At 35.9% G+C, this 15996-nt stretch overlaps 2 protein-coding genes across 10 annotated transcripts in view; one reads left to right on the top strand and one right to left on the bottom strand.

Moving 5' to 3' along the window:
• Positions 1 to 612: 612 nt before the first annotated feature.
• Positions 613 to 3988, top strand: endog (endonuclease G). The gene is made up of 3 exons (XM_084086318.1): positions 613 to 1293; positions 2197 to 2306; positions 2866 to 3988. Exons 1-3 carry the CDS (start codon positions 745 to 747, stop codon positions 3143 to 3145), a joined length of 939 nt encoding a protein of 312 aa, XP_083942444.1. The 5' UTR covers positions 613 to 744; the 3' UTR covers positions 3146 to 3988.
• Positions 3989 to 6941: 2953 nt separating this feature from the next.
• The window catches only part of dab2ipa (DAB2 interacting protein a), a 110630-nt gene continuing 101575 nt past the window's right edge, over positions 6942 to 15996 (bottom strand). For all 9 annotated transcript variants that reach the window (XM_084138518.1, XM_084138517.1, XM_084138519.1 and 6 more), the window contains 3 exons: positions 14651 to 14853; positions 13732 to 13819; positions 6942 to 12207 (listed from right to left, as the gene is read on the bottom strand). In XM_084138518.1, the coding sequence (XP_083994644.1) occupies positions 12040 to 12207; positions 13732 to 13819; positions 14651 to 14853 (459 nt within the window). In that variant the 3' untranslated portion in view covers positions 6942 to 12039. The remainder of the gene's footprint in view (positions 12208 to 13731; positions 13820 to 14650; positions 14854 to 15996) is intronic.

Here is a 15996-nt window from a genome sequence, read left to right as displayed (position 1 = left end):
AACCACCAGGGTGTGAGTTGTGGTCAACCATATATTTATTAACTTTAACTAAAATTTAAATAATTGAAATTGAAATAAAATAAACGTTAACTTAAACAAAATATTAGTTTAACTTGATGTACTAAAATAACAAAAACTGAAAAAAAAAATGTATAAAACCTATATAGACAAAAGAACCAAATAAAAACTAAATTAACTTTAACTAATATTAAATTCTAATAAACTATAATAGTATCTCAAAGATACTAAAATAACACTGTTTACGAAACACTAACAGGATTTAAACCTATCTGAATATTTACCAGATAGAAACCTATCAGAAGAATGAAAAAAAAAAAAAAAGTTTAAAGTGTAGAAGTTAGGGGGAACATGGTTAAACACCAGCTCAAACCAAAGTTACATTTATTAGGGGGAAAAAGTTCACTTAATTGTGACAGTGATAAAAATAAAAAAAAATAAAAAATCGAATAATGTAAATAAATATTATCCACTATATTTAGAAGCGTTTGGAATATGAAAATGTACTGCATAGTAAGAATGACTCTGTAACTCTAATTTTGAAACTGTGTAGGCTACTACCTTTTAAAGAACTGAGAGACGTCATAAACATGCGACTAAACTTGTTTAGCACATAGCCGGCGGGACTGACTCACATGGGTTGTGTAAATACTGAGGGCAAAATAACAGCACGCCCATCTTATTTAGATAAATTAATTAATTAACTCTATCTATTAAACGTAAACGATGCATCGTATTTTCAGCTCGCGGTGGGTTTTATCCGGGCTGTCACTGACAGCTGGCATAGGCATCGGCGCCACCTTGACAGCAGCCAGCGATGATCTCCTAAATAAAAGCCGGGACACGAGCCACAGCCGGGGACTGCTGGACCGCGTGCCGGTCATCCCGATACCGAGCGTCGACGCAGCGTCAGAGATCAGCGCGTACCAGCCGGGACAGGTCGCTGTAAACAAATCTACAGCTGTGATGAAGTACGGCTTCCCTTCCCTGTCCCACGTCAAGAGCAGAGAGTCTTACGTGACCTCATACGACCCCAGAAACAGGACAGCAGCGTGGGTCATAGAGCAGCTCAACGCCGAGACGCTGACCGGGACATCCGACAGAAAGTTCTGCGATTTTAAAGAGGACGACTCGGTTCATGTTTACCACAGATCGAGCAATGCGGATTACAGGGGCAGTGGGTTTGACAGGGGTCACCTGGCTGCAGCAGCCAATCACAAGTGGAGCCAGAAAGCCATGGATGAAACCTTCTACCTGAGCAACGTGTCACCACAGGTGAGCTGGAACTCAACGGGTTCTCGTACTTTAGAACTGATCTTACTGCAAACACCAGCTAAGGAAGTACAATCAAAATATTTAAATATCAAAGGTTAAAAATGCTGACTATAAAAATGCATTTAACTTATTTAAATTTAATAAAAGTTTAATATTTTACTTATCAATAATTTGTTTATTATTAATAATAAAACATTTACTGAGTTTATATAAATGTCTAATCAATGAAGATTTTTTAGAAGTATATCAGAAAATGAATACTAGATGGTATTAATAACCAATGTTTAAAATTCAACCTAAAAAGTATTGAACTTTTTTATTATTATTTATTAATAATTTGTTTATTATTAATAATTAAACTTAGTACTATATACTACTACAGACACTATATCAGAAAATATATTTTAGATCATTTTTTAAAATGCCACCTATAAAATGTATTTAATATATTTTTATATTAATTTATCAATAAATAGTTTATTATTAATAAATGTATTTTCTTTCCTATTGTGACATGTATATCAGAGTGAAACGGCTTCTCAAACAAGAATAAAATGTAGGGCGGAACCTGATTTTGTCCATCAGGAATTGATTGGAAAAGCACATCATCAGAGAAGAGAAGAGATGTTGTTGCAAGAGGGAGGGAAAGTTATTTTGATTAAAACAAGGGCACATGAATTCACATTCTTACCCATAATTGAAACAGAAGTGATTCATAAATTCTGAATTTTGCACCAGCCTGTTGTTTTTATTGGTAGGAACTGAATTCTGCAGTAACGTAGCTTTTCAGCAGCACCTTACTTTATACAATCCACAAAACCACCAGTCATTTAAAGATTTTGCTCAGTTGTTTTCTATTTGCATAATTATGGCTAGTAATATTGCGGATATCTTTCCCCACAGAATCCTCATTTAAACCAAAACGCATGGAATAACTTGGAGAAATATTGTCGCTCTCTCACCAAGCATTACCAGAATGTCTTTGTGTGCACTGGACCACTCTACTTGCCCCGGTAAAAGTCTGTCACTGACTGTATCATATGCCATTAAAGGGAAACTACTTAACCAATAATTATATTGGAAACAAAACAGATTATGCCATAGCAAGGCTCACTGCTTAAAGGAATAGTTCACCCAAAAATAACAAATAATGTACTCACCCTCAAGTTGTTCTAAACCTGTATGAGTTTCTTTCTTCTGTTGAACACATGTTGGTAACCAGACCGTTTCTGGTCCCCATTGACTTCCATTTGAATTCTATTGAAGTCAATGGGGACCAGCACCTGTTTGGTTACCCACTTTCTTCAAAGTATCTTCTTTTGTGTTCAACATAATAAAGACAGAAACAAAGAAAAGGTTTCGAACTATTTGGGGGTGAGTAAATGATGAGATAAATTTCATTTTTGGGTGAACTATTGCTTTAAATCAAATGTAAAATCTGGCTCCTGAGACAAAACCACTGCTCTAGATTTTTCAAATCAGCTACACGTCTAAAATGCAAGATGTTTTAAGATACTTGAACAGTTTAATCAATGAAAACTGAACCTAATATTTTCCTCCCTGCACCTACAGACAGGAACCTGATGGGAAAATGTATGTGAAGTATCAGGTTTTGGGAAAGAATCATGTAGCCGTGCCGACTCACTTCTTTAAGGTGGTGATTCTGGAAAAGCCGAGAGGAGACGTGGAGCTGCGGTCCTATGTGATGCCCAATATGCCAGTCGATGAGAAGATTCCACTGGATCGCTTCCTGGTCCCCATTGAGAGCATCGAGAGAGCGTCCGGACTGCTGTTCGTACCAAACATCATGAAGAGGACCAGTGGTCTGAAAGCCATTACTGCAGGCCCGTGATGAGTTTGCGGAGATTACTGAGGGCAAGGGGAATGGAAATTAAATACCTCAAAATGCTTCATTGTGCCACTGTCAAACATTCATTTGTCTGGCTTAAAGGGATAGTTCACCCAAAAATGAAAATTAGCCAATGATTTACTCACCCTGAAGCCATCCTAGGTGTATATGACATTCTTCTTTCAGACGAATACAATCGGAGTTATATTAAAAAATATTCCTGGCTCTTCCAAGCTTTATATATGGAGTGAATGGGTGTCTGTCTTTGGAAGGACAATTAAAAAAATATATATAACTCAGATTGTATTCGTCTGAAAGAATAATGTCATATACACCTGATGGCTTCAGGGTGAGTAAATCATGGGCTAATTTTCATTTTTGGGTGAACTATCCCTTTAAGCCTAGTTCCAGACTAAAATGCATGTTTGTGCTGTCTTCACTGAAAACAACTTGCACTGACATATCTTAAATATGTCAGTGACATTGTTTTGTCTCAAGATGCACATCAGTATATTCTATATTCTGTTATATTCTAAGGCCACGTTTAAAAAAAAAAAAACGACTTAAATGTCCTAATTTAACTAAGGCCTAATCCTGGCTTAATCTAAGCCCTGTCTGTGAAACCGGGCCAAAAAGTCACTGAGGAAATTATTTAATTGTCAAGATATGTTGGAAAAACTACTGAGACAGATCATATCATCAGTCACTGGCAGTCATATCATTGTCTAACGCTGTATTGTTTAATAGGGGAGATCTTGTACCTTTACTGTTTTTTAGATGTCAGATTTTAATTTAAACTGTGAAATTGAATTTGTACTACTGGAAATAAAAAATGTGCTATTGAAATGAATGGTATTCAGAAACTATCAATTCAGTAAGTCTATTTTCCATTTCTTTACACAAATTCATGCTGGATGATTATACATGTTTTTTGTTTGCCTCATTTTCTTTCGTGTCTCAAGCATCAGTGACCACAAACATTTGCTGTGCATCGCTGTAATGAAATGCATATCTTTAGGTTATTCGTTGTTGTAACAAAACCATTAACGTTATGTATTACGTGACATTTCTGCTCTAAATTCAGTCCAAAAACTCATTCAAACTTTAAGTATTACCTGTATCATTGGCCGTGTTATCTAGTTTCCGTTGTTGTGAACTTTATACTTCAAGAAATTTAAAATTAAACTTTGAAAAACTCTTCATCTCCTATAAAAAACCTTCAGCGAGAGTTCAAAATGTAACCGACGGCGTCGACGTCTTCTCAATGATTTCGATTGGTCGGTCTTCTTTCTAACATGTAATGAATATGAATGATGAATTGTGACTGGCCAGTAATTGTTTGGTTCGCATATTATTTAATATTTAAAAAGACTGTCATCCCCAAATCCAAGCTACTCAAACAAGTACAACGTTGTCAAAACACTCTTGATGCATTCATATATCGTTTCTTTTCTCTCTATTTTTTTTTTATGGCTGTTTTAAATCTGCCAGTGTTTTAATTCAGATAATTTCACAATATAATTTACACTGTAGTAACTGTTTATTCTCCTGTGCAGTCAACAATATCGCAGTGTCTCTGATGGACCATTTCATTTACAGAACCAAAGCCTAAACCCTAAACTTGTATAACTCTATTGTTTTCTACCTTAGTTTTTCCTTCAGAAAATGTTGTTTTGACCAACGCCATAAAAAGCACTTACACTTGAAGACCACTAAATGGCACTATTGTCTAGACTCGAAACATCACATTTATGAGAGACTGTTGATGAATTCGGAACAACATACTAGCATCTCTTACTTTTTTACCATGTCGTAGAGTAGTATGCTAGTGTGCGGTTCCGAAGTCAGCATGTGATATTACGCATTTGAAGAGATCAAGCTTTTGCCAAGAATATGGGGATGCCGTAATTACACCTTATGGGAGCAAAAACATCTTTCTCCATTGACGTTTATTCAAAAGTATCCATGTATTCAGACGGAAAAAAAAAAGTATATATAGCCTATCTATATCTATCTATATAATGTGTGTGTGTGTGTATATATACACTCACCTAAAGGATTATTAGGAACACCATACTAATACTGTGTTTGACCCCCTTTCGCCTTCAGAACTGCCTTAATTCTACGTGACATTGATTCAACAAGGTGCTGAAAGCATTCTTTATAAATGTTGGCCCATATTGATAGGATAGCATCTTGCAGTTGATGGAGATTTGTGGGATGCACATCCAGGGCACGAAGCTCCCGTTCCACCACATCCCAAAGATGCTCTATTGGGTTGAGATCTGGTGACTGTGGGGGCCATTTTAGTACAGTGAACTCATTGTCATGTTCAAGAAACCAATTTGAAATGATTCGAGCTTTGTGACATGGTGCATTATCCTGCTGGAAGTAGCCATCAGAGGATGGGTACATGGTGGTCATAAAGGGATGGACATGGTCAGAAACAATGCTCAGGTAGGCCGTGGCATTTAAACGATGCCCAATTGGCACTAAGGGGCCTAAAGTGTCCCAAGAAAACATCCCCCACACCATTACACCACCACCACCAGCCTGCACAGTGGTAACAAGGCATGATGGATCAATGTTCTCATTCTGTTTACGCCAAATTCTGACTCTACCATCTGAATGTCTCAACAGAAATCGAGACTCATCAGACCAGGCAACATTTTTCCAGTCTTCAACTGTCCAATTTTGGTGAGCTCGTGCAAATTGTAGCCTCTTTTTTCTATTTGTAGTGGAGATGAGTGTTACCCGGTGGGGTCTTCTGCTGTTGTAGCCCATCCGCCTCAAGGTTGTGCGTGTTGTGGCTTCACAAATGCTTTGCTGCATACCTCGGTTGTAACGAGTGGTTATTTCAGTCAAAGTTGCTCTTCTATCAGCTTGAATCAGTCGGCCCATTCTCCTCTGACCTCTAGCATCAACAAGGCATTTTCGCCCACAGGACTGCCGCATACTGGATGTTTTTCCCTTTTCACACCATTCTTTGTAAACCCTAGAAATGGTTGTGCGTGAAAATACCAGTTACTGAGCAGATTGTGAAATACTCAGACCGGCCCGTCTGGCACCAACAACCATGCCACGCTCAAAATTGCTTAAATCACCTTTCTTTCCCATTCTGACATTCAGTTTGGAGTTCAGGAGATTGTCTTGACCAGGACCACACCCCTAAATGCATTGAAGCAACTGCCATGTGATTGGTTGATTAGATAATTGCATTAATGAGAAATTGAACAGGTGTTCCTAATAATCCTTTAGGTGAGTGTATGTATATATAGATATAGTCTATATCTATATATACATATACACACACACACACACACACACACACACAGTATATACATACACATCACAAACATGACATTTTATTCATTATATTAGTAAGTTTTACTATTGCACAGTTTTTTGATAGCCCATGAACTGTGAAATTAACTACTTTTTCCTGTCTACAGTGTGAAGTGGGTTTGACGTCACTGTATTTAATTTTTGTATTTTCTTTTCATTAAAAAAAATGTATACATAAATCAACAGCAAAAATTTCTACTAGTGCTGTTATATACGTGTGTGTGTGTGTGTGTATGTATGTATGTATGTATGTATGTATGTATGTATGTATGTATGTATGTATGTATGTATGTATGTATGTATATATATATATATATATATATATATATATATATATATATATATATATATATATATATGTATAGTTCTCTAGGAATACCAAACAAATTAGTGGAACAATGAAACAAATCAAATGCTTATTTCTTTAAGAAAGACCTTAGCGATAACACTCATGGACAAATATTTAGCTTTTATTTTGAATGGCACTCATTGAAGTGCACCCATCTTGACAATGGCATTCTACATGGATATATACATTCTGTCCATAGCATTTACTTAACTTTACACAGGTGAAACAATATATCTTTTTCTCAACAACATTATTTTTCTTGGACTGTACAGTAAACTAACAAATAAAGTCAGAACCTTGAAATAGCTAAATAAAACTTTAATAATTCTAGAGGCAATTGTACATGAATTGCACAGAACTTTTCTTTAACACAAATGACTTCTCATATATTGGTGTGTCTTCTGTTCATGTATGTACATGTGGCAAAACGGTCATCGTAGCTCTGAAACATACATACAAAAGATGTAGAGGTAAAGCAGAAAATAATGTGGAGATTTTTTCTTCTCTTTGTTTTTATATATAATCATGCCAAACAGGAAAAAGTTAAAGGTTGTCTTCCTTTAAACCAAGTGACTAAACAGCAGCCCTTTGACTTTCACAACGTATTAAGGGATGAAAAAACATTTTCTTTAGAGATTTTTAAATGTGCTGTACTAGCCTTCAAAAGTTCATGTGACATGTTTAATTAGCTTGTTTTAAATTTTTTTGTAATTAACTAAGTTACTATAAAGGTGTGGTCACATTAGCGAAATTCGCATGATCAACCTGAACCGTTTCGAATCCTGCGTGAGGAAAAATTCCTGACCGCATATATTCCTATTGTAATGATCGGATTTCACCCTCAAAAATTTGCCAAACAACGGTAAATGCCACCTCATCTTCACCTCAACTCATTCAGGACAGCAACTGCAAAAATAATGAATGTTTTAAAACAGGTTTCTCGAACCCCACTGGTCGAATAAACAGACAGTCCCGCCCCCAACCTCACGCCATTGGTTGATTATTTTAACATTCAAAAGATTACACACTTCAACTTGAAAGAAATTTAAAGTTGACATGAAATCAAAATAGTTATTTGTTTCTGGAATATTGCGGTATTTATTAAAGAATAGATAATGATTTATCCGTGCACATTATTATTATTTTTTTTAAATCATGTGCCCTCGTATTCTTTAATCAAAATAACTTCCCGTCCGAAATCGCATACTTCCCTACTATATAGTGGGCAAAAAACAATATGCAACAAAAGCAGTATGTCCGAATTCACAGTAGTCATAAAAGAGTAGGCAAAAAGTACCTGGATGACCTACTACTTCCGGCGAGATTCTGAATTGTGCATACAGTGGACACTTTACTATCCCATAAGGCCATGGGAGAGGATTTGTGAATGGCGGTGACGCGACTTAACTGACGCTGCTCGGTCACATGATAAGGGCAACATGGCGTATATATAAAAAAGTACGTTCTACATAGTATGAATGTGTGTATAATCTGGACGTACTGTATTCATACTACACACATTCATACTAGAACGTACTTTTTTAGCAGTAATTACTCATTTAAAAAATAATGACCTACTCAAGAGAGTAGCTATGTGATTTCGGTCCACTTCTCTTCTCTGATGATGTGTTTACTGGTGTGAGGGCGGGAAAACCTGTCACTCACATGACATCACAGCAATTAGCAATCGATCCAATCAATTCCGTTGATCAAAATCAAGTCCCACCCTACATTTTTTCTCATTCGAGAAGCTGTTTCACTCGGATATACGTCACAATAGGAAAGAAAATATTATCGCGACTTCCATTTCATGTCGACTTTAACATACTGTAGCTTTTTTTTTTTTTTTTTTAACGTACTCTTCATTTTGGGGTTGTAACAACAAATACAGTTGAATAAATAAATTAGCTAAACATAATTTAAAATATAAATTAAAAATCAATTCCAAACAACAATTAAACAGAGCATACTTTCTCTCAAGCCTGTGTGATAAATAAAATTTTTTTTAGTGATAATAGAGAATTCAAAAAAATGGAGATGTTTGATATGAGATTTATACATAAAGTGGTTTGCCCTTGCAGTTTTTCCAAAATTATTGTCCCAAACAAACTGATGTGAATATTTATACATAAAGAAACACAGACAGTCTTAAAACTCCACTCCGTGAAGCTGATTTGAATAAAGTTCAGTGAAGCTAAAACAGGCTCGTCTGATACCGGAGCAAACTTTCAGGGTCTGCGGGGTTGACGCAGCTATTGCCGTGCTGCACCGACTCCCAGCTTGTTTGATGCAAACTGCATTTGAAGAGCAGGAAACATTACAAAAGTAAAGTACAAAAAACAGCCACGTACCCGTCACACATCATCTCAAACCTCTGTCATCCAGTAGAAGTGCTGAATGCTATATGCCTTTGTACTTGCTGCTCTGAATAGCCTTTATAACAAGTCCACAGAAGCAGGTTTTGGTTAAAGGGTCCATTCTAATGCTATAGAAAGTGCATAGAGTGGAAGGAAAGACATCGTAGGGGGGCAGACACTGATTGTACTGTAGGTATGATGTTGGATACGGAGTCTAATACTGGCCACGCGAACGGCAAGCAGTATGAGGACATTTCTATCCACAGCGTTGGTTGTGATTGTAGAGGGGTTAACCCTAAAACCGTATTCTGGACAAATGTGGGCAAAATAATTTTGATTTATTTTTAAAAAATACTTCCCTTGATCTGAGTGGTACAAGACTTGGCTACTTTTCCTAAGTTTGCCTCCTGAACACACAGAATTTTTTTTTGACTCAATTCTACAATGTTAAGTGGGTGAAAAAAACCCCTCCTTAATTTTGTATTTGGGTCAAAAATGGGCACCCATAGAAATGAATGGGAAAAACTGTAATTTAGAGCATTCTTCTTGTTTTTTTGTAAAAATAAATCAATAGATCCAATACAATGCATATCTAACATACACACAAATGAAGGGCTGATCCTGTACAACATTCTCATCATGGCAAAAACTCACTCATACACACACACACACAAACAATGCATTCAATGAGCCTATGACAGAGCTGGGCTATTATATATATATATATATATATATAAACTCACACATACAAAAACAAATAATTGAATGAGCCAATGTCTGACCATGTTTTTTGGTATGATCCAATCATCCACCTGGCTCATCACCCTCTCTCTCTCTCTCTCTCTCTCACACACACACACACACACACACACACACACACACACACACACACACACACACACACACACACAAACAATGCATTCAATGAGCCTATGACAGAGCTGGGCTTTTTTTTTTTTTTTTTTTTAAATAAAAACTGAATTGAATGAGCCAATGTCTGACCATGTTTTTTGGTATGATCCAATCATCCACCTGGCTCATCACCCTCTCTCTCTCTCTCTCTCTCTCTCACACACACACACACACACACACAAACACAATGCATTCAATGAGCCTATGACAGAGCTGGGCTTTTTTTTTTTTTTCAAATAAAAACTGAATTGAATGAGCCAATGTCTGACCATGTTTTTTGTTATGATCCAATCAACCACCTGGCACCTGACACCTTCAGAGTCAGATCAAACTGCTACTGCAAGGTTTGTTGATACTTCCAAACAAAACGTGTATGTAGCATATGCTACCTAAACCTGCAGTGGCAGTTATTTTCTCAGTTCACTGTAATAACTATTATTGTTTGTTCTTATCACTTATTTAGTTATTTTATGCATGTTCTTACCTGTTTGGTACTAATTAGTTATTTAAATTTGATGTTTTGTGTTTGAAATAAATGATAAATGATCTACTACTTTGTCTTTTCCTTATAGCATGGTCATATTTATCTAAGCATATTTTGGCATCTTTGTATAGTCTCACCTAAAACAGATATATATATATTTTTTAATTACAATTTTAACTTGTGATAGTCAAAAACTTAAGAGGTCAAATTAATTTTATACAGTGGTTCATAGAGTTCAGCCTATATATGCAGCCATTAAGTACTATAGCCATCTAGTGGCTATTGATATTATTGTTTTTTTGTTAATTTAATACCAAAATAAGACACCAGGTGACAGCAAAGTCACTTCATCTTTAGGTTTTAGCTCTAAGAACTTATTGGAATGATATTTTAATGTAGTTAAAAAAATATAAAAAATAAAACATAAAAATAAGCATAATTTACATAGAAAATATGGTACTTTTTGAAGTAAATAAATTCAAAAATACCCCCAAAATAAAAAAAACCCACCATAAATGGATAGACAAAATTTTATCAAAGACAGTGATATAACATTTATAATAAATAAAAAATAGGATCACACCTGAGTCCTCTGTGCCCACATTTGTCCACAATTACAGGATTAAGGGCTATAAAGTGAATACGGTTTGAGGGTTAAAGTGTGTCGTTGTCATTGCTCTGTCTAGAAGCAGCACCTCAGTGTACAATCGGAGTATACATAGTTTGTACTTTTTTCGAAATAAAGTACAGCAGACCTCAGCACGGGAAAAACACACTGTACGAAAAAAACCCCTCTTTTCTCTGAAAAGCCCATAAAAAACTATATACATTAATGAGGCGCGTCGCCTCCATATGTTATGCGCATAGAAAAAAAGTATGCAACAAAATGAGATGTTTCTCTTTAACCGTACAAAAAAAAAGCGAGTATTTTGTGCTACTGCTGCCCTGGAGTGATGCAAGCAACAAAAATGTTAAGAAAATGATGTTTACATGAAATGTACATATGTCTCAAAAAAAAACAAAGCAGAAAATAATGTTTTGACAAATAATTACATACTTATGATCATTATTATCATGCTAAGTCCAATCAAAATGCGTATATGCACAGTTCAAATCTAGAGATGATACAGAATTAGGTCACGGCTAACTTCTGTGACCGGGTGGCTCTTGTGACAAAGGCTATAAATGAAGCATCATGGGAATATTCCATTAGACATCTTTGCGTGGCTAATAATCTATTAGTCTTTATATACTGAGTGAAACAACTGTGTGACATTGTGCAACTTCTTATCCGATTGGTTCCCAAAGGAGTTATTCCGACCCAGTACTCAGGACTTTGTGAAGTAAATTTTAACCTGCTGGAGTGCCGTTTTTCCGTATTGTTTCCGCGAGTTACCCATAGCCCTTGTCCATCACTAGGCGCGTAGGCCCGTGTGTGTTTGTATCCACGCTAGCAGTTGCTGCTGTTCCGGAATTCTCCGTTTTCCGTGATCTGCAGCTTCGTAGGGTTGGTGGGAGAGATGCCGTTCCTCGTTTGCATGCTGTACCGATCCTTCAGCTGAGACAGAGCGCTCATTAGCCGGGCGTTCGCGGCGTCCAGGGATGCGATTCTCTTCTCCTGTGGGGAGTGACCATTGATGGAGGTCAGATAGAAGAAGGTGATTAACAGTGCATGATATTTAATGTTTAATTAAAGTCTTTATGCTCCGCAAACGGACACAAGGTGACTGGCACTCTTTGGTCTGAAACATTGCAGACTAATTACACCGTCTAAAACTCATTAAATTAATTCATAGAGTTGAAATTAAAATTCGTGCGGCGACAGCAGTAATCTCTCCTCGCCTTTATAAAATAAATCTATGATGTAAACAAAGTCTTTAATGATTTTGATGAGTGCTAAAGTGAATCCACAGTCGGTGGTTTTTATGCTCATCAAAATGTTTACGAGAGACGCTGATTGTCCCCGGAGGACATGGGCGTTTATCATTAAACTTTCAACTACATTAACACTATTAAACCTCAGAGACCAACTCATCACATCATGTTGAAATCTAAACAGAACACAAGAGGGCGCTATGACCCTGCAAATGGGTAGCTGACAATTGATAACCAAAACCATTAGTGAAAATGCTTCTTTTTTTTTTTATTTAATAGAAAATGATTCATTACATTATATTATCAGCATAATAACTTGAGTGAAAATTTAACATTGATTTCTTAGTATTTAGTATGCACCCCAGTTGCTTTAATGACAGCAGCACTCAAGCTGATACGTACTGATGATCATGTTCTACAGCCTGATTTGAGAATGATCCAAAAAGCATCTTGTGCTTTAATGGAAGCAAATCTGTTTATTTGATTAGTGACATAGAAATAGTGCAGAATCTTAAATATGTCTTTAATCATTTTGTCATTTTTTTTATTTTTAATGGAAGACTTTTGGACTCACCAAGGCTACATTTATTTAAGTAAAATACAGTCAAAATATTATTACAATTCAAAATAACTCTTCTCTATTTTAATGAATTTAAAAATGTAATTAATTGTTGAGATGGCGAAGCTGAATTTTCAGCATCATTACTCCAGTCTCCAGTGTCACACGATCCTTCAGAGATCATTCTAATATGCTGATTTGCTGCTCAAGAAACATTTCTTATTATCAATGTTGAAAACAGTTGTGCGCGCTTAATATTGTGGAAACCATGATTCATTGTTTACAGGATTCTTTGATGAACAGAAAGTTCAAAAGAATTCTTTACTGTCACTTTTGATCAATTAATGCATCCTTGCTAAAATAAAGAAAAAATATATTTTTTTATATTACTGACCGAAAACTTTTGAACGACAGTATAGGGAAAGTGTATATTTTAAGTCATTTTAGTAGTTCACTTAAATAGCCCAGTTGCCCTATCAATGAATTTTAGTATTCCTTAATATATTCCATAAAACTCATTAAACCAAAATGAGAAAATGCTGTTTTAGATGGAGTATAGTTTGTCAACCCAAATATTTTTCACTTAAATTAAGCTTCTGGATTCAAAAGCACCAGTCGAAAGACATGGCAAATTTTTGATTATAATAAACCTTGACTTGTCTTTACAATGAATAAAGACATAACACAGGTTTTTGATGTTAGGTTCACCTGGGCTTCGATGATTTTCTGTTTGGAGTCTACGATGGCCTGCATGTCGGCGTGATCTTTCTTCAGCTCGTCTTCAACTGACATCAACCTAAAACATAAAATTGCCACATACATCTTTAAGCTACAGATGCTACTTGAGTGCTTAACTGAACTGTAGCATAATACTTAAAATACCTCAAAGTAAGTAAATAAGAAAATTTAATTGTAGGCATCTGGTGCAAGTGAAAGATAGAGTTGCATACCATCTGCATACTGGTGAAAGGAAATATTGTACTGATTAATTACACCAGCTTAAGGAAGCATGTAAAGGTTAAATAATAGAGGACCCAAAACTGAGCCTTGAGGAACACCATAAGATATGACGTAACACCTGGAGGTGTAGGTACCCAGTGTAACATAGTTATCCCTGCAGCTTAAGTAGGATCTAAGACAGGACCTGATAGACCGTCCCAGTTATGTAGTCTGTCGGGTAGAATCTCATGATCAACAGTGTAAGAAAAGCAGCACTTAAATATAATAGTTCTAAATAACTTGCAGTTCGTTTAAAACCTTAAGCAAGGCAGTTTCTGTATGGTTGTTTGCCCAGAAGCCACACTAAAATGTCTCATTAAGTTTATTGGCGTTGAGATACTGTAGTTATTGAGCTGTATGGACACTATTTTTTCAATTATTTCACCAAGAAATGGAAGATTAGAAATTTGGTCTGTAGTTACTGAGCACAAAATACCTAATTTACCATCAGAAGTTTATCTAGGATACCTTAAGTTTCAAACAGTTAATTTTGGACCCTAATAACATCTAATGTATCATCTTTTATGAGGTCTGAAACTACAAAGTTTTAGTTTCTAGACTGGATCTTTAATCACAAGACCACACCACCCCACATCTAAACTCTCCTGCTTCTAAAGCAGATCTTCACCTGGTGATGATGCTTTTCATCTGGAGCTCTTTGTCATCTTGCTGCTTGCGTAATCGCTCCTCTGTGTCCTCCAGCCGGGCCTGGTACTCCAGGAGCATCTTCTGGGTTTGGTCGTCCTGGCTTTTCATGCGAGATTCATACTCTTCCAGCTTCTTAGCAGAAATACGCAGTTTCTCCTGCAGGACAGCTATCTCCTGCTGATACTGAGGAAGGAAAGAGCGATTGAAGAACTCTAATAGCAGGATTATAGAACAACAAAAGCTGTGTAAAGAGGGAGTTCTCAGATGTGCACAGCTGTGGTTTGAAATGCATATTACACGAATACAGCCCTGCTAATCATCTTATATCTGTCTGCTAAGCCTGGGAAATCCAGCAAAGCTGTATGAAATATACCTAGTTGGTGCTACTGAATGATTCAAAGATGAATTTTTCATGTGTTTTGGGGCAAACCTGTACTTCAAAATGTAAAGCATGGTGCTAAAAAAGCCAAGGTCATGGGTTTAATTTGCAGGGAATGCATGACATGATAACAGCTATACTTAGAAATCATCAAAGTTGCTATGTATAAAAACAACTTACAAAAATACTTTTTTTCTGAGAATTTACTGTAGGTTGAAATACGGTTATTTTTCTAACTCCACTGAGAAATATTTTTTTTCTTGTATATAGTATAAACCTTACAAAAAATGTTTCATTTACTCTTGAAAATACTATTTTCCAATGGGGTAACTGATGTTTGATGAATCTGATGGGGAAAAAGTAACAAAAAATAAAAAAGTAAAAAAACCTCATAAATAAAACTGGTAACGAAATAAAGTCATTACATACAGTATAAAGTCACATTTACTAGAAAAGTCAGAATTTTCACTCAAAGGCAGAAAGAAACTTGCATTAAAAAAAGTCTTATTATCTTACACAATTTTACTTTTCAAGTAAATTTATCTTGTTTACATATTTTAAAAAAGATTTCAGAAAAACTGGTTAGGAAAATAATTTTGCTGTGTTTTTGCTTCAGGCTATTCAGAAACTAAGAAAGTGTTGTATGAAATGTTTTATGCAGTTGTTCTAAGGAGAACGTTTTTTAAAATTCACTGCCGATAGTCTGCATCTTGAGATTCTGCTTGGTCAAGGACTTATAGATACAGAAACTGACTGCTTTATAAATATGCAAAGACATGAAATAATAAGCCTGGTTTTTGGTGCGTTTTTTCATCTTCTTGTTTTGCATCTCGACTAAAACGTTATTGTGCAATAAGCGCAGTTCCCTTTAGAGGATTCAACCAATCTTCACGGCATCACTTACATTAACAGCTTCAAACAGCACAGATGCAGTGGGGTTTTGCTGA

This window comes from Abramis brama, assembly GCF_963993115.1.
Source record: "Abramis brama genome assembly, chromosome: 16".
NCBI lineage: Eukaryota > Metazoa > Chordata > Actinopteri > Cypriniformes > Leuciscidae > Abramis > Abramis brama.
The sequence above is the reverse complement of the archived record's forward strand: the minus strand, read 5'-3'. Positions and strand labels throughout refer to the sequence as shown.

Bases quoted from the DNA above. Each gene is read 5' to 3' on its own strand.
- endog (XM_084086318.1), top strand. From the start codon at position 745: ATGCATCGTATTTTCAGCTCGCGGTGGGTTTTATCCGGGCTGTCACTG. The intron at 1,294-2,196 runs GTGAGCTGGAAC...CTTTCCCCACAG, and splicing joins TGAGCAACGTGTCACCACAG to AATCCTCATTTAAACCAAAA. The intron at 2,307-2,865 runs GTAAAAGTCTGT...CTGCACCTACAG, and splicing joins GGACCACTCTACTTGCCCCG to ACAGGAACCTGATGGGAAAA.